At 35.4% G+C, this 27959-nt stretch overlaps 2 protein-coding genes across 3 annotated transcripts in view; both read right to left on the reverse strand.

Annotated features, from left to right (window-relative positions):
• Positions 1–12215, reverse strand: part of c4 (complement component 4) — a 31145-nt gene extending 18930 nt beyond the window's left edge. Inside the window, exons 1-14 of one of the 2 annotated variants that reach the window (XM_049466935.1) lie at positions 12053–12215; positions 10337–10526; positions 9105–9312; positions 8918–8988; positions 8426–8511; positions 8015–8097; positions 6556–6643; positions 6367–6472; positions 5127–5253; positions 4588–4703; positions 3748–3930; positions 3186–3383; positions 2058–2249; positions 735–881 (exon numbers count right to left, since the gene is read on the reverse strand). In XM_049466935.1, the coding sequence (XP_049322892.1) occupies positions 735–881; positions 2058–2249; positions 3186–3383; positions 3748–3930; positions 4588–4703; positions 5127–5253; positions 6367–6472; positions 6556–6643; positions 8015–8097; positions 8426–8511; positions 8918–8988; positions 9105–9312; positions 10337–10526; positions 12053–12111 (1854 nt within the window). In that variant the 5' untranslated portion in view covers positions 12112–12215. Of the gene's footprint in view, positions 1–734; positions 882–2051; positions 2250–3185; positions 3384–3747; positions 3931–4587; positions 4704–5126; positions 5254–6366; positions 6473–6555; positions 6644–8014; positions 8098–8425; positions 8512–8917; positions 8989–9104; positions 9313–10336; positions 10527–12052 lie in introns of both variants that reach the window. The other variant, XM_022668796.2, reaches the window with a different exon arrangement.
• A 1595-nt stretch (positions 12216–13810) lies between these two features.
• The window catches only part of frem2b (FRAS1 related extracellular matrix 2b), a 106457-nt gene continuing 92308 nt past the window's right edge, over positions 13811–27959 (reverse strand). Inside the window, exons 16-24 of the mRNA XM_022668801.2 lie at positions 27240–27571; positions 23724–23916; positions 23513–23617; positions 22320–22447; positions 21590–21724; positions 21263–21389; positions 20580–20767; positions 20219–20365; positions 13811–19370 (exon numbers count right to left, since the gene is read on the reverse strand). Of these exons, the coding sequence (XP_022524522.2) occupies positions 18879–19370; positions 20219–20365; positions 20580–20767; positions 21263–21389; positions 21590–21724; positions 22320–22447; positions 23513–23617; positions 23724–23916; positions 27240–27571 (1847 nt within the window). The 3' untranslated portion in view covers positions 13811–18878. The remainder of the gene's footprint in view (positions 19371–20218; positions 20366–20579; positions 20768–21262; positions 21390–21589; positions 21725–22319; positions 22448–23512; positions 23618–23723; positions 23917–27239; positions 27572–27959) is intronic.

Below are 27959 nucleotides of genomic sequence, written 5' to 3' on the forward strand. Positions count from 1 at the left end.
ACTAAAATAAATAAATAAATACATAAATAAATACATATGACACAGTAATTGTTCTACCTCTAGTTCATTTTATCAGAAACTCGTACCAAGTTAAAGACTTCTATTCATTTCATTAGATTAGCCATCCTCTAGGCCAGGGGTTCTTGGGGTCACGTTTTCTCAGCTAAATTTGTGACAAATCAGATTTGGGCGCTAAATCTTGTTTTTTTTTTTTTGGAATGGGTACTGCATTTTAACAGCTCTGGAAAACAATTAGGGACCACTTATCTCTCGTTTGCTTCTGTGTTTTTGTGGATTTTCTGTAGATTTTTGTAGATTTTGCTGCTAAAGGAAAAAGCCAAAATCCACAAAAATCTACAGAAAATGCAAAAAACTAAATAATTTTCAAATAACTGCAAAGAATAATAAAGTAACCAAGTATGTTTAAAATATATATATTTGCTATATATTTTTTCTCTTTTTGCATTTGCAACATACACTTTTTTCTTTTGATTCTTAACATTTTGATTGTGGATTTAATTCTTAACTTTTGGCTCAACATTCACTCCATATTACCCATCCGGTGCTGATAGCACTGGGGATTAGCCCACATGTCCATGGTTCCTGTTTATTTGGATTTTTTAAATTAGCAGATAAATAGAATTAATAACAACTACTTGAATGAATGAAATGAACTTTCATTTAGAACAGCAATCTATGAAATACCTTTAGACCTTAAGGCGGTAAGGTCTTACCTTCTGAGGACTCAGTTTGTTCCTCTTATTGAGAATATAAACAGCTGAATCCACCGCAGATAAAGCCACACTGCTGTCCGGATCAGTCCTGACCAACACCTCAAACTCCTCCGCCGGCTTCAGATCTTTAAAAGGAACTATTTCAATCTACAGATAAAAAAACAGCGGATTAAGATTTCTTAAATTATCAATATGCATTATGTTTTCTTTTACATCAGTGCTTCTGCCAGTGTTCCCATTATGAGACAGAAATCTGATTGTGTTTCGCATCTAACCTGAACCACTTCCTATACCCAGTTCTGTTCCCTCATTTCCACACCTGGGGTTGCCAAGTATAAAACAATGGAATGGCCAATAAACCTGAGTAAATATTGGCAATGCAATGGATAGATTGAGACAGCCTACAGCCCAGAAGGACTACAAGACAGATGGAAAACTGTCTAAGTTTCTATTGAACAGGTAATCACTAGGCTTCAGCTAAGGATAGCTAACCATAGATAGGTAATGTATAACATAAACCAGTAAGAAAGGGCATTTTAGGGTTTTTCATTCAGTAGTCCATGGGCAGCAGAATTTTATCAAGACGTCTGAGATAGTTAACGTGATCCAGACTAGAAAACAAATGCTGGCTAATGCCACCATGCTACAACATGCTAATGCCACAGATATGACAGAAACTTCGAAAATCTCAATTTTGGATCTATATTGACTTAATTTCAACCTTTATTTTAACTCGGGAATATATTGAGGGTTACCCTGATTTCGAATATTGCTGAGCATTTACAGTACAAAAGGAATTGAAAACATTTGATAAGAAATTAAAAATAATAAGAAACAATAGTAAGGGCTAATCAATAAAAGAAATATACATTTTAAATCAACATTTAGGATTAATAAAATATATATGTAAAAAGAAAAAAGTCTATAAAAAAGACCATAAAAACATAAAAAATGACACATCAAATATAAAATAAATAATATAATAATAATAAAAGTGAAGTAAAAGAATAATAATTTAGCTATGAAAGTTCATGTTCATGATTCATATGATTAAATGATTACCGGTATATATATTACTATTGCAAAAATAAAAAAATCCTCAGGCCCATTCATGTACTATAGCTGTGGTGTCCTCAATCTGGCAACCCGTGTGAGCTTTGCTTCATAGAAACGATGGGTTGGTGCAAACAATTTACTCAAATGCTTTTTTTTAATTAGACTATACTATTTTAAATGGTACAGGTACGACTTCACCAAGCAGTAATGATAAAATAAGAGCAGATAATGTATCTTAACATCTAGCAGACATTTACCTACCTCTACCTTTCCTTTGCACACGTCTTTCACATCCACCCACACTGAGTCAGCCACTAATCCCATACTGCCCCCCTCCGTGTAGTAGTAGGCCAGCAGCCGGAACGAGGGCACCATATCCTCAGAGAAATCCAGGCTTGTGGAGGTCAGATCAGATCTCTGAACTTTGCCCACCATCAGCACTCTTCCTTTACTCAGAACCTGCAGGAAAACATGAGAGAGAATAGAGTGGATCTCAAAACTACAACTCCCAGAATCCCCAGCAGTGATCAGCTCCAACCACTCTATATTAACCCCAGTCAAATTTCCCTTCTCTGTCGCACCTTTGTAGTGGGGTGAACAGTACAGTGGGTAAAATAAATTAAATAAAACTAAAAGAAAAGAAAAAACAAAGAAAAGGAAAAAAAGATAAAATACAACAAAAGATAGAAAAGAAAATATTAAAATGAACCCAAAATAAGAGTAAAACTGAAGAAGAGTCTATCAGAAAAGAAGCTAGACAGTTAAACAAGAAGTAAAAAGAGAGAGTTTTGAGTTTGGTTGTGTTCTAGTTTGTTTTCAGATTTTTGGAGGATAAATCTGTATTTTTTTTGTTATGTTTCCTGCCTATTTTTTTCTACACCTCTTCTGAGGCGTTTGTTTTCCCACCTATTCTTCAGTCTCCTCTGTTGAACGAATCATTTAAGCTGCACAAGCACACTTTTCATATTATCACTATATACTTACTGTATATATTATTTACACCATAAATATTGTACTTATTAAAGCATATCTGTATCAGTAAATAAATTAATTCATTAACATTTACATTTAAATATATGAACTATGAACATATACATGTTTATATAACAGTAACAAAATTTGTCCTTTTTTAAATATTGTAAAATATAAAATTATAAACTGAAGGGAAAGTTGGAAATGTATAATATTTAAAGATTGGAACTATTACTTACTAAGAAGACAACATCTGAAATGGGAAATGTGTTAATTTGTCAAGACAAATCCTATTGGTCTTTGTTTTAAATGAATAAATATATATTTGTAATGAAACATATCATGTATATAGAATTTTATTTATGCATATAGTTTATTTAAATGATTATACATGTATTTAACATAATGCAATGTATGTATTACCATGTAATATATGTGTGAAGGTCTTGTTGTGCCCGGTGGTGTGATGTCTCTGAAGGTGACCTGCAGGTTCTGGCCCGGCTGCAGGACCTGATGCTGCACCTCTACACTCAGGTAACATTTTTTTGAAGGCTGGGTTGCAGTGGAGGTGATGTTAGCATCACTAATGATGACTTCCTCTTCACCTCCCTCTACAGATACCTGCCAGAAACAAACAAAAATCATTATATACCATACATAACAATAGGATATATATATATATATATATATATATATATATATATATATATATATATATATATATATATATATATATATATATAAAACAGTATAAGACACCATCAGTATTTTTACACCATCCTTTAGACAAAAGCAACACCTTGGGAACCACCTAGAAACACCCTAGCAACAAGCCCTGTAGAGCAGTGACTATCTAGCTACCAATGTTTATACTTAATTAAGATAATGTAGTACTCTATTACTTCATATCTCTGGTTGTAGACAGTGAATACATGCAATATTCTCAAACAGCACTGATTAGATGAATAATATTAAGTACTCGTACCGTGATAAACATACTTTTAGCTTTCTCTGGGACTAAAAAGGTGAAATCTATGTCTCCCTTGTTATTCTCCAGATTCTCCTCAATCAGAACGTCCTCTGCTGGTCCTCCTGGATTCACAGTAACTGTAGCTGTGGCTTTCTTTAAGGTTGGGACTTTGGAACCATCTGGGAAGGTGGTGGTGCCCTGTGGAGCAGAGTATGTGAATTTACAGTCCACCATCAACATAAAAAAAATGAATAGTAAGCAAAAGAAGCCTTCTGTTAAATTTTAAATTAAAAATTTAAATCCAAATTAAATAAAGTATTTCTATATACTTTATATATATATATATATATATATATATATATATATATATATATACAGTATAATTGTGAATAAAAAAAACAGGGTTATTCCACCAAATATTGATTTCTGAATATATTTATTTGTAATTTGGGAGAAATGTTGTCTGTAGTTTATAGAATAAAACAACAATGTTCATTTTAATCAAACATAAACCTATAAATAGCAAAATCAGAGAAACTGATTCAGAAACTGAAGTTCTTCATTTCATTCAGAGCTGTATATCACGGACTGCACACAATTTGGAAGGAAATCATTAATGAAGGGTGTTTAGACTCCAGTTAGGCTTAATATGTGTCCAGAAAAATAAATGGTCTAGCAGCACAGTTAATTCAATTTATTTTCAATGTATTTTTGTACTTTTAATATGATTTTCCAGAGAAAGAAATGAATAGAAAATGCTGTAAAAGTTCTTCACAAAAACCATTAACAAGTGTAATTTTAGTTATAAGTCTTTTTTGTCTGTTAGACCCAATTTTGACATATTAATACACATACCAGGATGGAGAACTTCCCACCGGGAGTGAAGTGTTTCTTCGTCTTTGATAAATCAACAACATACGGCGAGTTTACGATCTTCACCGAGGAGCTCTCTGCTTCCTCCAGATCTCCACCTGCAGGAACCAGGTACAGCATTAGGTTACAGTGTTAGTCATGTTGGTTGACAACTTTGGCCTTGCTGGTCATGGAGGAGTGGGCGGGGACAAGATTTCAGCTCGTACTCATGAATATTCATAACATGCAAATGTCTCGCCTCTGATTGGCTAACAGCACTCCCACCCTCCCTCCACATCTCTGCAGTAGGCGGCCACAAGTCAGGGTGGGCGAGGCCATGAATCCTAATTTTACGTGTTGATGTCATTCTGGCAGCTTTTCCTGATTCACTTGTTTTTCTCTGTTTTTTTTATGCTAATGCAGGCGATGGTGGTAGTAGAACAGTTTTACATGCAGAATGAACTCGTAGTGCCCTACTATATTATAAAAGAGCAAAAACGAAAGGATTTTTAGAATAAAAAAATTTGCAGAATGTAACTCACTTGCTTTCTCCAGAACTGTTGCTGCAATGTAAAGGTACATCCCCTCTATATTCCGCAGACTCTGATTCGCTGCAGCACTCAATAAATCCTGAGTGTACAGTAGATAGTCTGCACGTCCATCTTCAACCTAAAATACAAAGAAAAGCATTCACTGTTCAAATTTAAGTTATACAAGCCAATAGTAAACGGTCATTAGTGTTCATTATATCAGACGTCCAATTTTACAACTCCTTACCACTACCTACCTACTGCTGTTAATTTTACTGCTGTTGCCTCTAGATTAAGCAAAGCGGAACTGCTAAAGTTTTTATTGGGATGTCAATGTTAATCATGTTTGCACATGATTCATTTGGAATCAGTAACGTATTTTAATTTTTTTTTTACGCAAATAATGTGGTGAGAATGAGATCTGGTCTTGATCTGACTCAGCTTTCAAATATACTTCATTTTATTTGAGCTAAACTGCTGATGAGGCACAGTTTAATAAGATATATTAGACAGATAATATAGTGCTATAAACAAACACTGTCTCTGCTGCTGCTGCTGCTCCATGCTGTTTACACAAGCAGTAATGTACAGCCTTCACTGCTCACATCTGTGCTGCACGTCCCATTGAAAACACTGTTTTTAAAAGCGCAGCAGCAAATTTACATTTATATTATATTATATATATTATATAATATATTTAATTTATTCCTCCCGCGCCAGACAGCTCTGACCAATCAGAGGAGACGATGTGCTCGCGTGGTTTATTGGTGCGTTTGCATTTTGGTGCGTTTAGGTTTTTATACCTGTGTGAAACCAAACCAAACAGAGGGAGAAATGAAGCTTCAAATAAACAAACTCCTCAACTGATCCAGACTATAGAAACTTTTACAACTACAGCTGTTAAAACGCTCTTTTATACTCTAATTTTTTACTAATTTCTATACTCTAATATGCGCTAATTTCTAAAAGTTCTAATTCAGAAATCCTTACAACCAAGCTGAGATGTTTACAATAAAATAGTATTGATTTTATCTCCCTTCGAAACATAGTATATACTAATATTTTACATTTCTTACACTCATTCTTTATTATCCACTATAAAAACTTACAGCGTTTTAAGAAGAACAAATGTGATTAATTGCAGTTATTCACAGAATATAGCTGTGATTAATGTGATTTAATTTTTTAAACGATTAACAGCACTAGTTTTTACTAATATTATTGTATCCTTGATGCTTCAACCTTAACGTACCTTTATCTGTTTCTCGATGCCCGGCAGGTACGTTCTCTCTCCTTTACCATCAACAAGTCCAAATCTCACGTACGCAATTCCATCAGCTCCCTTCCCGTACGTGTATCTGTGAGCGAGGGTTAACGGTATGAATACAGGATGAAAGTAAAACACATGAGATTATATTATAAAATATAATAATCTGTGTACCTGGCGGTGATGCTGAATGGGAAGAATTCACTGTTCAGAGTGAGGTACGGTTTCGTTGCTTCAATATTCACTTCAAACATGGGAAGAACTGAAAACAAAATTATTTAGTTAGTTAATTTGGGTTTAAGAGTAACTAAACCCTTGATTTTAGCTAAGTGTTAAATCGTTTAATTGGTGGAGAGAGGGTTTAATGTGAACCATTTTTGTTTAATCCCCATCCACACAAAAAAAAATATTTTGGTCACAGAAAATTTTACTTCTTGCAATATTGTGACTTAAAACTTCATTCTTGTAATATTATGACTTTAATCTCATAATATCACGTCTTTACTCTTGTAAAAATACGAACAGAACTTTATTCTTGTAATATTGCAACTTTAATCTCTTAATAAAACAACTTTGTTCTTGTAATATAATTACTGTTATCTCATAATATTACAACTTTTATCTCTTGATATTTTGACTTTATTTGTAATATTGCGATTTGAATCTTATAATATTATGTCTGTATTATCATAATATCACGACTTTAATCTCTTAATATTATGACTTAATTCTTGTAAAATTATGACATTATACTTGTAATATAACAACTTTAATCTCATTATATTCCATCGTAAATCTCGTAATATTACGACTGTATTCTCAAAGTTATCTGTTTTACTTTTATTTTCAAGATGCCCTAAAATGTCATCAGATGACAGGACTTCTAGAACAAAATGTTGTGAGATATGAAAGTTATGAAATAGTTTTTGACATTAAGACTAAAAACAAAAATGATCTGTTTAATTAATTTAACTGATTCATTTTAAAGTCTAAATCTAAAGTGAATGTTTTAGATCCTGACAGAGTTTATAAAGTTCACAGCTGTGATTATAAAACCTTTTAATGGAAGTTTTCCAAGGACCACAGAGGTCTTAAATAAACACCACTGACATACTTTCAGTTTACGCTGCAGCTTCAGTCAGAGTTCACTCTGATCTTTATACCAAATACAGTCTTTTCTTTAGTCTGCAGGATCACTTTTACAAAAATGGCAAAAAACTAGGTGTGAAATTATTAAAATACAGCCAATCAGAGCATTAGACTGCAGTGATTTACTACTAAAAACACACACACAGTACTAAATGACTTTTCAAAACTGGTAAAAAAAAAAAAAAAAAAAATAATAATAATAATAATAATAATTAACTAATTTTACCTTAAGTTTCCAAGATTTATTAAATTATATAAATAATAAAATTCAAATATTGACTAGAAAAGAAAATAGAAAATGATCTATTAATAATGGTGGTTTGATTTATTTTAATTTTAAAGTTTCTTCATCCTGCGTAAACAGAGAACAGTTCAGCAGATTAACCTTTTTTTAGGATTTTACTGGAAAATAAAAATGAAAGAATTTCAGATTACTGTCAGAAACATTAATCAACCCCTCTCTAAACAACATCCCTTAACTCACCGTATTCCCGAACCTCAAACTCCACTGAAGTTTCAGACATCCCATAATTATAATAAGAAGCAGTGATTTTCCAGTGACCAGCCCTGAAAAAATATATAAATAAATTACAAATATTTTAACAAGCATAATAATTCATATTCAGCAAATAAATCCTGCTATCCCATGACTTTTGGCATGTCAGTGTATGTATTGTTTTGGGCTCAATATGCATCTGGCAGTTATACGATATGATATATTTTATGTTTTAACATAATAGAAATGTGATCCTCATCTTTAATAATTTAACAGATCTTTTTTTTTCATGTAAATCTGTAAAATCTGTCTTTTTTTTGGAGATACAAGGTTTTTGCACAATTAAAGATTTCTAAAAATGTACAAATAAACAGAAAAAATATATATTTTTTTACTCACAGCTCCACATCAGGAATACGGACGCTCCTCCGAAAGATGTGTTCAGATCTCAGGAGATGACTGTAGACAATTAGGCCTCTGGAATTCTTTAGAAAATGATGAATTATTGTTTTATTTTGTTGTTAAGCTTTAACAAGAAAGCTGAAATATAATGGTTCTCATTTCTAAAAACACACAAATATAATTTATTATTAATTTATCCTTTTTTCCCTGAATTTACTTCCAAATTTCACTGAACCTATTGACTCACCCATTCACTAAGGCTCTCCTATTATTATTTATTACATTATTATTATTATTATTATTATTATTATTATTATTATTTTATTTATTTATTCTTTTTTTTTTTTTTTTCGATACACATCGATGAAGCTACTGAAGTCACTGCCTCTCTTTATATAAAAAGAGCATTGCCAATTGTGCTCTCTCGGACTCCGGCTGCTGATGCTGAAGCAGCGTGACTCTGGCTCTGGAGTCAGCATTGATACTTACAGTGATCTTAACATAAATTAAATCATCAATAGGCTTCATGTAGTTATCCAGAGTGAAGATTCTGAAGTTTACTGCAAAAAAAGAAATAATCTAATGATTAAAACGCAGGTAGACCCCAAACTCTAACAGTTAAAGAGTGAAATAGATCTTTAAATCTGTTTTATTCAGTGTAAATAATGGATCTTACCGAGTTCTCCTGGATTGTAGATTGGTTTGTCTGTTTGGATGAATATGTATCCTCTTCTAGTCGACAGATAAATGTTGGTTAATTGTGGTTTGGCTTCAAACAGTTTGCTCTCAGCAGCAAGCTGGACAAAATTAGATCCGGTGTCCTTCTTCTGTTTGATTCGGTTGTAATCGTCTGCGTCAACTTGTTGGTAAATCTCTGGATCGAGCTGGAAGAGAAGATGATTATTGACAGTGATGATTGTATAAATTAGATTTAATGTCACATTAAATATTATTAAGGACTGACACTGAGTGTGTTCACAGTGCATTAACTTCATTATCTGATACTGAAGAACATCAGCTTTGATCAATAGGTTTACATAAACGTTACCTTAAATTCAGTGTTTTTAATCATTATTTTAAAATGATCTTCATTGTAGATTAATACTAAACTCATATAGATTATGTGAAAAAAAACATATGGAATTATTTAATTTAAAAAAAATGCTTAGATGATCAGTTTTGAACATCTCTGCTGGATTTTCTCAGTCAGCTTTATGAGGTAGAGTCACCTGGAATTCAGGATTTCAGTTAACAGCTGTGCTGAACTCGTCAAGAGTTAATTACTTGAATTTCTTGTCTCTTAATAAAGTGTTTGAGAGCATCAGTTAAAGTAAAGTAGTGAAGAGGTAGAGTTACAGGTATACAGTGAATAGTGAATATTTGAGTAATGTTCGAATCCAGGTTATGAGAAGCAACAACTACTCAAGAAAATAAAGGAAATAAAAAAAAAGTGCAGTCGCCGCAAAGAACATCAAATACGTGTATAAAATGATGGAACTGGCCCTCATCAGGACCGCCCCAGGAAAGGGTAGAAGAGTAAGAGTTTCCTCTGTTGTACTGGATAAGTTAATCAGAGTTTCCAGCCTCAGAAACCACAAGTTAACAAACAGCTCCACAGATAAGAGTATCTAAATACTTCACATTTTAGTTTTTTAGTATTTTGGTTTGTTTAACACTGTTTTTAAGTTACTACATGATTCATTATGTGTTCCTTCATAATCTGATAGATCACTTCACTATTCATTTACTATGTAGGAAAAACACAGTAAGCTGTAATATAAAAATACATAATGTAAAAGATGATTACAGCTGCATTAATCCCATTATAAACTGATTTTAGGTCCATGTAAACACACGTAGTGATTTGAAAGTGAATTATTTCAGGCTAAAGTAGATGATTTTACGCACTGTGAGAGTCACCACAGCTTGGTATTGATTATTGGTGTTTAGGTTGACGGTGGTTCTGGTAGATAAGGGCTGTTTTTTCAGATGTCTGAAGTACAGGGTGACGTCCACAGCTTCAGTGGCTCCATGCAGCTGCACACTGATCGTCTCCTGCACGCCCAGATGAACCACATTTGGTGCAGTGATGAGGATCCTGGATCAGGAGGAGAAACAGGTAAAGATATAAATATTCTAATATTCTGATAATCTGATATTCTGATCCTGTGATTACCCATAATATCCTGTTTACAGGACCATTAGGAATCCATGTCCAGGCATCTATCAGTCTGTCCATCCATCCATTTATCTATTGCTCCTCCCAAACCCATCCATCCTTCTATCTGTCCATCCTTCTATCTATCTATCTATCTATCTATCTATCTATCTATCTATCTATCTATCTATCTATCTATCCAAACCCACCCATCCATTCATCCATCCTTTTTCATTTTATCCAGCCATAGATCTATCTGTCTATCCATCTATCTGTCCATCCTTCCATCCTATCTATCTATCTATCTATCTATCTATCTATCTATCTATCTATCTATCTATCTATATATCTATCTATCTATCTATCTATCTATCTATCTATCTATCTATCTATCTATCTATCTATCTATCCAAACCCACCCATCCATTCATCCATCCTTTTTTCATTTTATCCAGCCATAGATCTATCTGTCTATCCATCTATCTGTCCATCCTTCCATCCTACCTATCTATCTATCTATCTATCTATCTATCTATCTATCTATCTATCTATCTATCTATCTATCTATCTATCTAACATTTTAACACATGGAGCTGCAACATCTATCTTTCATTCTATCCAGCCATAGATCTATCTGTCCATCCACCTATCTGTCCATCCTTCTATCTGTCCATCCTTCTATCTATCTATCTATCTATCTATCTATCTATCTATCTATCTATCTATCTATCTATCTATCTATCTATCTATCTATCCAAACCCACCCATCCATTCATCCATCCTTTTTTCATTTTATCCAGCCATAGATCTATCTGTCTATCCATCTATCTGTCCATCCTTCCATCCTATCTATCTATCTATCTATCTATCTATCTATCTATCTATCTATCTATCTATCTATCTATCTATCTATCTATCTATCTATCTATCTATCTAACATTTTAACACATGGAGCTGCAACATCTATCTTTCATTCTATCCAGCCATAGATCTATCTGTCCATCCACCTATCTGTCCATCCTTCTATCTGTCCATCCTTCTATCTATCTATCTATCTATCTATCTATCTATCTATCTATCTATCTATCTATCTATCTATCTATCTATCTATCTATCTATCTATCTATCCAAACCCACCCATCCATTCATCCATCCTTTTTTCATTTTATCCAGCCATAGATCTATCTGTCTATCCATCTATCTGTCCATCCTTCCATCCTATCTATCTATCTATCTATCTATCTATCTATCTATCTATCTATCTATCTATCTATCTATCTATCTATCTATCCAACTTTTTTTAACACATGGAGCTGCAACATGAACATATATCATCTAAAAGATGAAAATAATTTATATCCTTCAGAAAGTTTTTTTTTCCATCCATCCATCCATCCATCCATCCATCCATCCATCCATCCATCCATCCATCCATCCATCCACATTCTGTATGTGTCAGTACTCACGCTGGCTCTGCCTGCACTGATGGAGGGATGAAGATCCCCAGAAGCAGAAGGAAGATCATGTTTTAGATTAAAGGAAGTTCATCAGTATAAAGATCAGGATGCAGCAGTTCCTCCTCAGAGCTTCAGCACACTGAGCTCTATCAAATCCAGCTCATCAATTTCCCTAAACTAAAATCTAAAAAAAAAAAAAACTTGGCTAAAATTTGGGTTCAGGAGAAATCACATGACTTCTCAGAAACGCTCTGCTCTCTGAACAGTGGGGGTTTGAGGATCACTGGTTCAGTCAACATTTATTATGCAATAGATTTAATGGAAAAATAAGTATTTTACCATGTTTTAAAATTCCCCTTCTTGCTTAATCCTCGAATGTCCTCACAAACAATAAAAGCATTCTTTTTGTATTTGCTGTTTTGTTTTTAGGACAAAACTATTTAAAAGGTGATAAAAACAAACCAAAATACACAAAAACTGTAACAACATTTAACATCTAACTCAATGGAAAAGAGTTTAAACTAAATGAAAAGTTAATCGAGACTTCAAAACAGCACTTTAGGCCTCATTTTAATGTATAAGTGTTGGCCACTTATATTAGCTCATTATCTCATTATTATGAGAAAACTATTGCTTATTCTAGTATTTTCTATTGCAGTTCTTAAAGCAACATGAAATTACATCTCTCAATAAAGCAAATAGTGACGTATACATACAGATTCAATAAAATACTGTAAGGAAACAAAAACTGCAATATTGTAAAAACTAGTGGAATAAAAACTAGAATCTTATATAAGACCAATTGGTACTTTTGGTACAGTGTGCCAAATCCTGCTGGAAAATGAAATCTGCATTACCATAAAAGCTGTCAGCAGAAGGAAGCAAAACCATCACTGATTGGTGGAAACCTCTCTCCACTCTTCCTCCAGACTCTGCTCCCTTGATTTCCTTTAAATGAAATGTAAAATTTACTGATGATCAGTGATGGTTTAATGGAGAGTCATGTCTGTCATCTGCTGGTGTTGATCCACTGTGTTTTATTATCAAGTCTAAAATCAGTGCAGTTCTGTTTTCCCACAAAATCTTACAGCACTTCATATCTTACAGCTTCCCTCTGCTGATAACAACTTTTATGGAGATGAGGATTTCATTTTCCAGCAGGACTTGGCACACTGCCCACACTGCAGAAAGTACCAATTGGTTTTATATAATATTTAAATTTTCTGAGACACTGATTCTTGGGTTTTTATTGGCTGTAAGCTTCATAATCATCAACAATAAAATAAATAAACACTTAAAATAAATCACTCTGTGTTGAATACATCTATAATATATATATATATATATTTGATATTTTGAACTGAATTACTGAAATAAATTTTAAACTTTTCATTGATAATCTAATGTAATTGTAAATGAGAGACGATAATTTAATGACCATCATCTACCCTACTGATATTTTCTTTTGTAAATGCATGTATATGTTGCATCCATTGAATCCATTATTATCCAGATAATATTACAATAATAATTAATTTTCATAACAATTTTATTTATCATTACTTTTGTTCTATTTTAGTTATTTCTGTGACCATTTTTTTCATTAACCAAGGGGTACTAACAATGTTGTCCACATGTGTGTAATATTGTACATAGCTTATATCTCTACAGGATGCTGTATAATCTACTGTATGCTTCTAATGATTTAAAACAGTTTTTTTAAAGAAGGAGTTTTGGATGTACAGTATCTCACAAACAGCAGTCAAGTTACTGAAAGACACACTTTAATTTCGTATTTGAACACATATATGGAGTGTGTGTGTGTGTGTAGATTATGAATACATACAATACAGTACATAGTCATTTATTAAAACAGACCCCTCCCCCTTCCCGACAAAAAAAAAGAAACAAACAAACAAAAAGAAAAACAGAAAAAAATGATAATTTCTATTCAAACTCATATTTACATATTCAGGAGAAATCTGTTCACACAGGAGTGAAATGCATTTAATATGATCGTACTGTAAAAGCCAGTGTTCTGTTCATACAGCCAAACAAAAGAGTGAAAATAATCAATAAAATATTTAAAAAGCATTAAAAACTTAAAGAGCAACAAAATTTATACAGTGCAAAAATATTACAGCAAGTGAAATCCTCTCAAATCCAGTCTAAATACTTGATATTTATATATTTTTCACACTGTGGCAACAATATTATAAGATCATCTCATAAAACATATTTGTCCTCCAATTTTATCTACTGAAAGTGTCTTATTTCGCAAACAGATAAAAAGCTGCTTATATTATAAATATTATTATATATTATTTATTCCCCAAAAATGAATAATCTTTTTCTTATTTGATACATAAAATAGAAATTAAAAAACAAGCAGAGTAAGTTAAAAGATAAATGAATTAAAACTACATTTAAGAATATTTCACTTGGTAAGATATTTTTGCAGTGTACTTTGCAGTGTAATTTTATCATGAATTGCATAGCAAGAACCTTTTTCTGCACTTGATCATCATTCATTTCCATGATAATTTTATGATAAGATGTGATTAAGCAAAACCTAAATAAAGCAAAGGGTAAATAATACAAGTGCATTAATCTACTGTATGTGCGTGATTAACTGTGGCTGAGTACGATTTATTTACTCGTGTATTTAACGTGTGCTCAATGCTGAATACATACTGTAGATGATAATAAATAAATATATGTGTAAATGAGCATTCTCATATAGTATCTAATACACTCTGAACAGTGAGCTACAAAGGGTTCTAGGAGGAATGTTTTAGAAGCATCATTTTTAGTTTAAAAGGTAGAGAGACTCTATTTTTACCAGTTCAAGTACCTTTCGAAACAAGCCGTTGAAGGGCTTTGTCACTTTTATGCAAATAAACTGTTGGTGGCCACGCCCCATGTTTACGCTGAGTGTACATTAAGCTAGTTCATGATTTATTGTGATAGAAACACAAAACTCATTTGTATCTGACAGAACTTACATCTCCCTAGGTATAGATCCCTCCCTCAGAAGAAGTCTGCTGACTAATCCTGCTGTGTATTGTCTGAGCTTCTCAACTATAATGACCAAAATGTCAGATAATTCTACTAATCTAGTGGGTGGGGCTCTAGTGGGGGCTGATGGGTAAAGGGGTGGAGTTAATATGGTTCTATGCAAAAAGGGTTTCCTTATTATGATGTCACTAAAAGGGAGGAGCCATCCAAATAGCTTATAGAAGTTTTTATAGAAGATTCCTGACACGAAACTCTTTGAAATGATTCAAAGGAAAAGTATGTTTTGCATAATATGTGTCCTTTAAAATGTACCTTTAGGTACCTTATAGAATTAGCCATTGAAGGGCTCTGTCACTTTTATGCAAATAAGCTGTTGCTGGCCACGCCCCATGTTTACGCTGAGCGTAAGTTAAGATAGTTCATGCTTAAATGTAATAGAAACACAAAACTTTTTTATATTTGAAAGAACTTTCATCTCCCTCATTTGCTGACCTTCACCTGCCACATACAGTAGGTATAGATCCCTCTCTCAGAAAAAGTCTGCTGACTAATCCTACTGTGTACTGAGGTTCTAGAAGCATTTATAGAAGATTCCTGACAGCAAATACACAGAAAATGTAAGTTTTGCATAATATGTCCCCTTTAAAATGCACATGTCTTTGTGATAAGTTATGGGGCATCAAGTTGCAAAAGTTTATGAACCCTCTTCTACATCATTGCACTCAAATAACCCTTTGTAGCATCTTTATCGTTGAGTGTACGTCTGGGAATGACCCATAAATGCAGTCCCTTTCTGCCGATTTACTTCTACGATTATACCAGTGTACTCTGAACACGATCCGTGTTCGTGATTAAATATAGTATAAAAGATAAACAAAAAGCTTTGGAGAACCATAGTAGAGATCAGATTATCTTCTGAAATTAGCATTTGGCTAATGTGGATTAGCATTACAGGACTACTCGGTAAGGCAGTCCAGCTGTCTTAATGATCAACACGCTACAATCTCATCTCTAATAATTTCCCACGACAATCACTGAAATCAATCAGGGATAAAGGAGTAAATGGTGGGCCTGACGTGCACACGTATAAAAGACACTTCTTTCAAAGGTTTTATATGACTTTACATTATTATACACTTTTTACACAGCAAGTGTACGAATGAAGGATGATGAAAAAACAGAACAATGCCAAAATATATAATAAAAAAAGAAAATCTAATGATGAAAAAAGGAAAAACAGTGTATAGACCAGAAACATAACACAAAAAATAAAGAATAAAGTTACAACAATGCTTTTCAAAGTAAACTAAAGTCTGTTTATTAATCAGCAGTAGCCAGTTGTAGCAGTTGATATTGATATAAGTCTGATTGTAGGTTTAGGTATATAAAGTCTATAGGTATTGGATCTTCATGTTTTGGTTAAAGATTGCTGATCAGATCATAAACAGCGACAGAAACCTTACTTTTAGGTTTCAGATCTTCATATTTGGGCTAAATATTGCCAATTACAGCATAAATGGCCACAGAAAAGTTACTTTTAGGTGTTGGACCTTAGTTTTTTGGCTAAATATTGCCGATTAGATCATAAACAGCTACAGAAACCTTACTTTTAGGTGTCAGATCTTCATATTTGGGCTAAATATTGCCAATTACAGCATAAATGGCCACAGAAAAGTTACTTTTAGGTGTCGGACCTTAGTTTTTTGGCTAAATATTGCCGATTAGATCATAAACAGCTACAGAAACCTTACTTTTAGGTGTAAGATCTTCATTTTTGGGCTACATATTACCGATTGGATCATAAATGGCCAAAGAAACCTTACTCTTAGGTATCTGATCTTCATATTTAGGTAAAATATTGATTATTGGATCATAAACAGCAACAGTAACCCTACTGTTAGGTGTCTGACCCTCATATTTGGGCTTAATTTTTGCAGATTGGATCATAAATGGCTACAGAAACCTTACTCTTAGGTATCAAATCTTCATATTTGGGTGTTGATTATTGGATCATTAACCTAATTTTTAGGTGTTGGATCTTCATTTTTGGGCTAAATATTGCAGATTATATCATAACTGACCACAGACTCCTAGTTGTTAGGTGTTGGATTTTTAGATTTGGGTTAAATGTAGGATAGGATAGGATCAACTCACTATATTTCAGCAGCTTATAAACTCAATAACCACGACTAGAACCAGGTCTACGTTAAGCTGGTGCAACTGGCTACAGAACTGAACCACCTAGATCTCTAGATCTTAAAAAAAAGCTGAAGTGTACAATTATTTTCCTCCAGTGAAAAATAAAATAGAAAAATGTATAAAAAGTTAACAAAAAACACTCAAAAAGAAAGATGAGGTCATTCATGCTGTGGTTAACGTGACTGGTAAACTGTAGTTAAACCACATTCTTTTAAACTTAAAAAACAAAAAAGTAAAACTGGTTTTATACAGTCGACTGCCTGCTCACCGGGCAGGAAGCTTCTAGCACCTTTGGGTTGAAATAAAGTACCTGTGTGCCGTTGATGAATAATAACGTGGTGAAAGCAGTAGAACAAAATAAGAGCCTCATTAGGACAGAAACCGACTACTCACTTCAAGTCTTTCATAAAGTCGGTGGTAAAACAGCAGAAGTGATGATTCCATGACTTGTGTAATGCTATGTGAAATGTTATGCAGTTGCATTGGTTAAACTTGCTTAAACAACAAACATAGTTTAAGATCACAATCCGGCTAATGCAGGCCGGAGAGCCAGTGGGCGTAAGCTAAAGACACAGGACATGTTGGACGTGTGTAACTGAAGCCAATCACACAAAGTTTTTTTTTTTTTTTTGGCAATTTTTTTAGGTGTTAGGGAGGCTCACCCTGGTCAGAGCACAAGCCAAATAAAAGTAAAAAAATCACCAGAAAACTTTACTTTGCTTTCGTAAAGATACAAAAAAAAAAATATTTAAGTAGAGTAATGGATTTTTGTATATTTTCTTTGTTACTGTTCCCTTAGACAATGATATTTTTACGTAAACAAATGATTTATTGGAAAATACAACTGCACAGTAGTTTGGAACAGTACTTATACACATAAGTAATAAAAAGAAGAAAAAAATCTCCTTAGATTTTGTTATTCAAAATTTGTTGGTGTTTGGTTTTGTTGGGGAGTGTTGGGTTGATTTTTTTGGGGAGTATTGGGTTGGTTTTTTTGGGGAGTGTTGAGTTGGTGTTATTTTGTTTTTGTTGGGTTGGTGTTGGGTTGGTTTTGTTGGGTTGGTGTTGGGTTGGTTTGGTTGCAGAGTATTGAGTTAGTGTTGGGTTGGTTTGGTTGGGGAGTATTGAGTTAGTGTTGGGTTGGTTTGGTTGTGGAGTGTTGGGTTGGTGTTGGGTTGGTTTTGTTGGGTTGGTGTTGGGTTGGTTTGGTTGGGTTGGTGTTGGGTTGGTTTGGTTGCGGAGTATTGGGTTGCTGTTGGGTTGGTTTGGTTGGGGAGTATTGAGTTAGTGTTGGGTTGGTTTGGGAGTGGAGTGTTGGGTTAGTGTTGGGTTGGTTTTGTTGGGTTGGTGTTGGGTTGGTTTGGTTGGGTTGGTGTTGGGTTGGTTTGGTTGCGGAGTATTGGGTTGCTGTTGGGTTGGTTTGGTTGGGGAGTATTGAGTTAGTGTTGGGTTGGTTTGGGAGTGTTGGGTTGGTTTTGTTGGGTTGGTGTTGAGTTGGTGGGCTCTGGCCTTAACTTTTTTTTACTTTTTTACTTGTCAAAGTTTTAGTTTTAGTAGATAAATTAGAGGCACTTGCAAAATAAAAACGGTTTTAATGACGTTTCACCTGGTGAAACTCCTAAACCTCAGAGCTGTCGTTAGTGTCGAGGCTGTGCGTCATCATGGGCTCTGTGCTGCTGGAGGGTTTCGGCGGCTCACTGATCGACTTCTTCTCCTGTCTGGACCTCAGCAGCAGGACCACGAGCAAGAGTAAGAGCACAGTCAGGAGAAGACCCACCACGATCCCGATGACAGTTATGAGGTGGTCGTCTCCGGTGTCGCTGGGTTTGGACTGTGTGGGGTGGAGGACGCTCTGGATGTTGATGTTGGGAGGGGGTTGTCTCTGGTTGCTGTGGTCCAGCGCTATGTGTAGGATGTTGGTTCCCCGGTCGTTCTCGGCTCCGATGTCCTCGGCTGGAGACGGTACTCGGGCAGATCTTCTGGACCGAGCTGATCTGTGATCAGTAACCTGGTGATACTCCAGACTCCTCTTCCCGATGCCTCGGTTGGCGTTGTCTCTAGAGCGGACGGTGTAGATGGTGTGGATGTACCACTCTCTTCCTGTAGAGACCTGTAGAAAGAGCAGCAGACGCTGTTTAAAAAGCTTGTTTTTAAGTTTAACCCCTTATTCCGGGGTTAATTTGACCCCTAAAACCCCTAAAAATCCTTAAAAGCAGTGTAAATATTTTTACTAACTCCATTACTAATTATTCTATTAATATTTAGTGCAGTGGTGTTTCTTACCTTTAACAGGTGATGCTTCAATTAGAATAATTTACTTGTTTTACATAAAAAGAAATTCATGTTCAAACTTTTTAATGTTTCACTACTTTTACTATTGAAAGTAATAAAGTGTTCAGGGCCACCACAGAGCAGGTGACCATAGACTTAATACACATAGACACCTCCATATAGGTTGGGTCTCCCCCCTCTAGGCTAGCACCAGAGCTTTAAGAGCTTTCCGATGTTTTTAGAAGTTTTAGCTTTTAGTATACAGCTCTGGAAAAAGTAATAAAAAGAACTTAAAAATGATGAGTTTCTTTGATTTGACCAAATTGAAAACCTCTGGAATATAATCAAGAGGAAGATGGATGATCACAAACCATCAAACCACCAAACTGAACTTTATCCAAAAGCAGTGTGTAAGACTGGTGGAGGAGAACATGTTGCCAAGATGAAAAAGATAAAAAACTGTAAAAATTAATCTTAAACTTGTAAGCTTCTTACACAGTACAATAAAATATAATAATAAGAAGAAAAAGGGTATTTTACACTATACATTTATGTACATGTATGTAAAGAGTTTATCTTTACTAATTATAAGTAAAATTAAATTAAATTAAAGCTGAATGAAGCTAATAGCAGATCAGTTCTCTTCCTACTGATACTGATCTTATCAGGAGAGTAAATCAGTGTAACCTGGAACAGGGCTGTAGAGTCGACTCTGAACCCGTCTGATCCCGGCTGTCTCACCAGCGCCAGAGCCTGAGGATCATCTACAGCCAGCAGAGCGTTAAAACTGATACTGCCGAACGCCCTCGCCTGAGTCTCCGGCTGAGCTTTATCCTGTACAACACAACACAGCAGAGCAGAGCAGACTCAAATACAGGACCAATATTCTGTAATCCTACAAACGTTAGAATTATTGCACACTTTCTGTAAATCCTATTAACTTCATTTCACTTGCTGATCCCAACAACCAATGAAAATCATCAGAGGGGCCCAAACTTTTTATCTTTCACCCAAATATACAGAATTAATAAATCACAGGAATACGTACTATGATCTTGAATCTGTAGAGCAGGGAGGGGGCGTCGGCCAGGCAGCCGTACTCAAAGTTCTCAGGGTTGTATTTGGGTACGTATCCATCAGTTCCTGTACAGAGAAACACTTTCTCTATGTTACAGATAAACGAGTCTCCCAGGTTCTGCACTGGATCCACCATCACTCGACCGTAGATCACATCACCTGAACAGAACAGAAACATGTTAATGAAACAAAAGATCCTTATACAGTAAGTTACAATGTATATATAATATACAGCTCTGGAAATAACAACATTTCTCCCAAATTACAAATAAAAATATTCTCATTTAGAGCATTTATTTACAGAAAATGAGAAATGACTGAAATAACAAAAAAGATACAGAGCTTTCAGACCTCAAATAATGCAAAGAAAACAAGTTCATATTCATAAAGTTTTAAGAGTTCAGAAATAATCAATATTTGGTGGAATAATCCTGGTTGGTTTTTAATCACAGTTTTTTTTCATGCATCTTGGCATCATGTTCTCCTCCTCCACCAGTCTTACACACTGCTTTTGGATAACTTTATGCTGCTTTACTCCTGGTGTAAAAATTCAAGCAGTTCATCATTTTTAAGTGCTCTTTTATTTTTTTTCAGAGCTGTATATATAAAATTATTGTCCAGGTCTAAATGAAAGTAATATTTACTGTGTTTTACCCTCTGAGAATGCAGTATCGCTCTCTTGCCCGAAGCCCATGGATCCGTCTGACAGCCACAGAGTTCTCTTAGATAACAGCAGCATCTGAGTGTTCAGACTGAACTCTGCTGCTACTGGATCACTCACCTACACACACACACACACACACACAGATATAAATATATACAGAAATATATATACTACTTTACTAACCTACATGAAGTGGATTCTGCCATTTCAGCACCAGAATAAGTAGTAACTTGCTCTTACAGCCTTCAACACTGAGGCCCGATAATAATAAACAAATACAATAATGTAATAAAGTAATATTTTGTTTATAAACAGACCTGTTGGAAGCGTATATCGAGGTCAAAGGTCACAGGCTCTCTAGGATTACAGACTGGAGGCAGAGTGTAGTCGGCTGTGGGAGGAGCCGTGCAGGGCAGCAGCTTCACCGTGTACGTTCCTGAATAATCCCTCACCTGCAGGAGGAGATCCAACACCAACACTTCAGAAACTGGACCAAAACATTACGACCTCTCATAGAACAATTACATTGAGTGGTTCTCAAACTGTGGTACATGAACCACTGGTGCACCAAGGAGATACACCATGATATTCTCCAAATATCATGAACTTTAATATGAAAGTAATTTTGCTGTTTTTCTATAGTAATTTGTAGCAAAAATCTATCTATCTATCTATCTATCTATCTATCTATCTATCTATCTATCTATCTATCTATCTATCTATCTATCTATCTATCTATCTACAGTATCTATCTATCTATCTATCTATCTATCTATCTATCTATCTATCTATCTATCTATTTACTGTTTAATTAATTTATTTTACGTTTTTTTACGAAAACTCAAGCAGACTGTAACATACAAAACTATATAACATGACATTTATTGCAATAAAATACATCATTCCAAAATATTTTAAATTTTAAATTATATTCCACTCAAAATCCTTATAAATTAAATGAAATCAAATAAAAAAATATAAGATTAGATAATATTTTTTTTTTATCATCACGTATCATGAGAACAGTGTGTTAGTATAATAACTCACGGCGAAGTCTGAGAGGAAGGTCCACTGCTGCATGGGCTGGCTGTAGGTGGGCTCGCTCCTCACCAGCGTGAGGTTAAAGGTCAGCCCCGGGTGATCCGAGCACATTATCATAGAGGTTAAAGGTGAGGCTGGAGAGGGAAGTGTGGTCAGATCTGTTATTACTGACTGAACAAAGAACAGATTAAAGTTTAATCCAGAACATTTAAACTGATTCTGGATGAGCTGCGTCTGTAAAACACACTCAGTTACTGAAACCCAACAGATTAAAAACACCACGGCTATTAAACAGTAGATTTGTGCTGTTTGGTTTGTAAGCGCTGCATTGTTGTTAGGTTACCTGTATGTGGGTGGATTAATACGTACACGGAGAGCTTCGGTTACAGTGCATTACCGGCTGATAATGGTACTCATAGAGCACCTCTCAGCCAATCACACTGCAGGGTCGGAAATAACTGTGGTATGATTGTAGTACTACTACTTACTAATTTCTTATATCTCCATCATTATTACCTACTCATTAATTCTTGCTTAAATCAACTTCAACTGCTAAGCTAAAAATCCTTACATGCCACCTACAAATCTACTAAATCTACAACACAACATACAACAATATTTATTAGATAAAATATATACAGCTCTGGAAAAAAAAAAATAAGATACCACTTGAGTTTCTTAATGAGTTTCTCTGATTTTGCTATTTATAGGTTTATGTTTGAGAAAACTGAACATTGTTGTTTTATTCTATAAACTACAGACAACATTTCTCCCAAATTACAAATAAAAATATTCTCATTTAGAGCATTTATTTACAGAAAATGAGAAATGACTGAAATAACAAAAAAGATGCAGAACTTTCAGACCTCAAATAATGCAAAGAAAACAAGTTCATATTCATAAAGTTTTAAGAGTTCAGAAATAATCAATATTTGGTGGAATAACCCTGGTTGGTTTTTAATCACAGTTTTAATTTCATGCATCTTGGCATCATGTTCTCCTCCACCAGTCTTACACACTGCTTTTGGATAACTTTATGCTGCTTTACTCCTGGTGTAAAAATTCAAGCAGTTCAGTTTGGTGGTTTGATGGTTTGTGATCAACTCATCATTTTTAAGTGCTCTTATTTATTGTAGCGGCAAACATACCTTATTAAGCACAATTTAAGAGAGGATCAGAGCAGATGCTGATTTACTCACCAGGGTGGGAGGTCACAAACAGTCCCCTGAATCGAGCTTCTGTACGGAAGTTCACCACCAGCCGGCCCTGTTCATTAATGCGCATGCTCGTGGGATACAGAGCTCCTAAAAAACGATAAAAAACAAAAAAACATCAGCAGATTATCAACAGAACTCTTAAATTAATGTATTTTTCTAGTTTGACCCTCATTCGAATATTTTATATCTGGACCTTGTAGCTCAGCCTCCGGCGGGCTGCCGATGCCGTCCCTCCACAAGATGGCGGTGTCGTACACAAATGTGAGCCTGAGCTCAGACTGCAGGTCGAAGTGCTGCCAGCCGCCCGCGCCCACCGGAGAGTGGAACACGTAGGACACGTGAAGGGGCACGCGCAGGGTCACGTAGGACTGCACCAGGTTCAGCACCTGCACACAGACACAGGGATTAACAACACCTGGATTAACACTAATATAGTCTAATATCTATCTATCTATCTATCTATCTATCTATCTATCTATCTGTCTGTCTGTCTGTCTGTCTGTCTGTCTGTCTGTCTGTCTGTCTGTCTGTCTGTCTGTCTGTCTGTCTTTCTATCTGTCTGTCTGTCTGTCTGTCTGTCTGTCTGTCTGCCTGTCTGTGCCTATCTATCTATCTATCTATCTATCTATCTATCTATCTATCTGTCTGTCTGTCTGTCTGTCTGTCTGTCTGTCTGTCTGTCTGTCTGTCTGCCTGTCTGTGCCTATCTATCTATCTATCTATCTATCTATCTATCTATCTATCTATCTATCTATCTATCTATCTATCTATCTGTCTGTCTGTCTATCTGTCTGTCTGTCTGTCTGTCTGTCTGTCTATCTGTCTGTCTGTCTGTCTGTCTGTCTGTCTGCCTGTCTGTGCCTATCTATCTATCTATCTATCTATCTGTCTGTCTGTCTGTCTGTCTGTCTGTCTGTCTGTCTGTCTGTCTGTCTGTGCCTATCTATCTATCTGTCTGTCTGTCTGTCTGTCTGTCTGTCTGTCTGTCTGTCTATCTATCTACCTACCTATCTATCTGTCTGTCTGTCTGTCTGTCTGTCTGTCTGCCTGTCTGTGCCTATCTATCTATCTATCTATCTATCTATCTATCTATCTATCTATCTATCTATCTATCTATCTATCTATCTATCTATCTGTCTGTCTGTCTGTCTGTCTGTCTGTCTATCTATCTACCTACCTATCTATCTGTCTGTCTGTCTGTCTGTCTGTCTGTCTGCCTGTCTGTGCCTATCTATCTATCTATCTATCTATCTATCTATCTATCTATCTATCTGTCTGTCTGTCTGTCTGTCTGTCTGTCTGTCTGTCTGTCTGTCTGTCTGTCTGTGCCTATCTATCTATCTATCTATGTATCTATCTATCTGTCTGTCTGTCCGTCTATCTACCTGTTTGTCTGTCTGTCTACTTACCCATTCATCTATCTATCTATCTAGTATAGAAATGCCAGTTCTAACTCCACTCTTATTCTCTGCAGTAGTTAATCTCTTATCTTTTATCTTTTGATTATGAATCGGATCGTCTGAAGCACTGAAGCCCGGTATCGGTATCGGCTCTGGGCTCCGGTCTCTGGTCTCCGGGTCTCCGGGTCTCGGGGTCGGCGCTCTCAGACCCCGGCCTTTAGACCCGGCCGCCCCTTTAAGACACTTGTCTCCTTTAATTAACTGCAGGCAGAGCCGTAGGGGCCGTTTCCATGGGGAGTGTGAATGGGCTGAGGGAGGTGGTATGTGTGCCGCCGGTGTAGAGAGCGGTTTACGGGGTACCCCGGCCCACCACACAGCTATAAAACAAAAGAGACTAAACCAGAAAAACACAGACTGGAGTTTCTTCAGTGTCCCGGTGTGAATTTACACTCAGTGCTGGAGAAAAGCAAACAGAGGACGAGGGGGACGAGCCGGGTCCACAAATCAGCCGAGTCACAACCAGCTAAATCCAGCAGTAAAACAGGGGGACACAGGTCACTATCTCAATACTGCAGCTTCTGGTATCTCTTCTTTAAAAAAATGTATCATATTTATAAAACTACACAGAAATCATATTTCTTCACCATGTTCATATATATCGTATACATATGTATTTTTTTCTTGCTTCGGATTATATTATATCTAATTTAACAGTTTACCAAGATAACGATAGTTAACTTTAATCAATCACCCTTTTTTTAACTTGGGAGTAAATCAAGGGTGACCTTCATTTAAAATGTTGTCAAGCATCCACAATATAAAAAGGATTAAAAACATTAGATAAGATATTAAAAATAATAAAACGTTATCTAAAAGCAGTGTGTAAGACTGGTGGAGGAGAACATGATGCCAAGAAGCATGAAAAAAAACTGTGATTAAAAACCAGGTTTATTCCACCAAATATTGATTATTTCTGAACTCTTAAAACTTTATGAATATGAACTTGTTTTCTTTGCATTATTTGAGGTCTGAAAGCTCTGCATCTTTTTTGTTATTTCAGTCATTTCTCATTTTCTGTAAATAAATGCTCTAAATGAGAATATTTTTATGTGGAATTTGGGAGAAATGTTGTCTGTAGTTTATAGAATAAAACAACAATGTTCATTTTACTCAAACATAAACCTATAAATAGCAAAGATTTCTGGGGAGTTTAAATGGTTAAATGGTTTCCAGACTCATAAGAGTTAACTGACCCGCAGAAAAGAGGCGTGTCTGTATTTTATGGTATCTGTCCTCTAGTGAAAGATGGTCTGTTTGAGTTGTAGTAAAGGTATATACGCTGTATACGGGCGAGGACCTGTTCTTTAAATTTATCAGTAAGAAGAAGAGGGGAGGCTTTGGGAGGTTTAATGAGGACACGGGTAGTAAAGATTTAAAGCTGTGTACTTAAAAAAGCTGCATTTTAACCTCTTGCACTCGTTAAAACTGCTCCTAGACCAGTTTACAGCCTTTAAAGCAGAATAAGAATAAAAGCTCAGCAGTAGTTTATTAGATTTAGAGCCTTTTCCCACCTAAAAGTCTGGACCAATGTATAAACAGCAGTGCTGCTGGAGTTTTTAAACACCTTAGTGTCACTGCTCAACTGAAAACAGAAATATCTATCCAACAGATCTAGATTCTAGAGAATTATAATTTAATTTATGAGAGAAAATACAGCACTTGAGTTTCTGAATCAGTTTCTCAGATTTTGCTATTTATAGGTTTATGTTTGAGTAAAATGAACATTGTTGTTTTATTCTATAAACTACAGACAACATTTCTCCCAAATTACAAATAGAAATATTCTCATTTAGAGCATTTATTTACAGAAAATGAGAAAATATGCAGAGCTTTCAGACCTCAAATAATGCAAAGAAAACAAGTTCATATTCATAAAGTTTTAAGAGTTCAGAAATAATCAATATTTGGTGGAATAATCCTGGTTTTTAATCACAGTTTTTTTTCATGCATCTTGGCATCATGTTCTCCTCCACCAGTCTTACACACTGCTTTTGGATAATTTTATGCTGCTTTACTCCTGGTGCAAAAATTCTTCCTCTTGGTTTTTATTTGGTAAAATCAAAGAAACTCATCATTTTTAAGTGGTTTCTTATTTTTTATGCATTGCTGGTATTGGGCATTTAAATAAAAATGCTCAAAATGATTATTAGAAACTTCACTCCTGCTGATAATAAACACAAAACCTGATTAAAAATGACTAAACTCTGGTTTTAATTGGTCGTATTAATGGTGGGCGGGTCGTGTCTCACCTGTCCGTCTGTGCCGATGGTGCCGCCGCAGTCGTTCAGCAGTTCGGACAGGTCGTAGTAGCTGGTGAACTCCCACAGACACGCCTCCAGGTGGAGGTTCCTGTAGAAGCGCAGGGTGCTCCGCCCCCTCAGGGTGGCGCTGTACTGGTATGGCGCGGTGCCCCCGATGGCGTCCGGGTTGCGGGTGGAGTCGGTGATGAAGCCGTGGCGGGTGCGCACCTCGCTGTAGTCCAGCAGGTTGGAGCAGCGGTGGTTACCCACCCGAGTCCCGTCCGGACTCAGAGTCAACTCGAAGTTAGAGAGAGGACGAGTGGAGACCACGGGCAGCATCCCTACAAACACAGACAACACCAAGCATTAATGAGACATTCACGGAAATTACATGTATAAATGTGCACAAAAAATAACTTTTAAAATAAGAGACGTCTTAAAATGATGAGTTTCTTTCATTTTGCCAAGTTGAAAACCTCTGGAATATAATCAAGAGGAAGATGGATGATCACAAACCATCAAACCACCAAACTGAACTGCTTGAATTTTTACACCAGGAGTAAAGCAGCATAAAGTTATCCAAAAGCAGTGTGTAAGACTGGTGGAGGAGATTAAAACTGTGATTAAAAACCAGGGTTATTCCACCAAATATTGATTTCTGAACTCTTAAAACTTTATGAATATGAACTTGTTTTCTTTGCATTATTTGAGGTCTGAAAGCTCTGCATC

The sequence above is a fragment of the Astyanax mexicanus genome, chromosome 18, assembly GCF_023375975.1.
Source record: "Astyanax mexicanus isolate ESR-SI-001 chromosome 18, AstMex3_surface, whole genome shotgun sequence".
In the NCBI taxonomy this organism is placed as follows: domain Eukaryota; kingdom Metazoa; phylum Chordata; class Actinopteri; order Characiformes; family Acestrorhamphidae; genus Astyanax; species Astyanax mexicanus.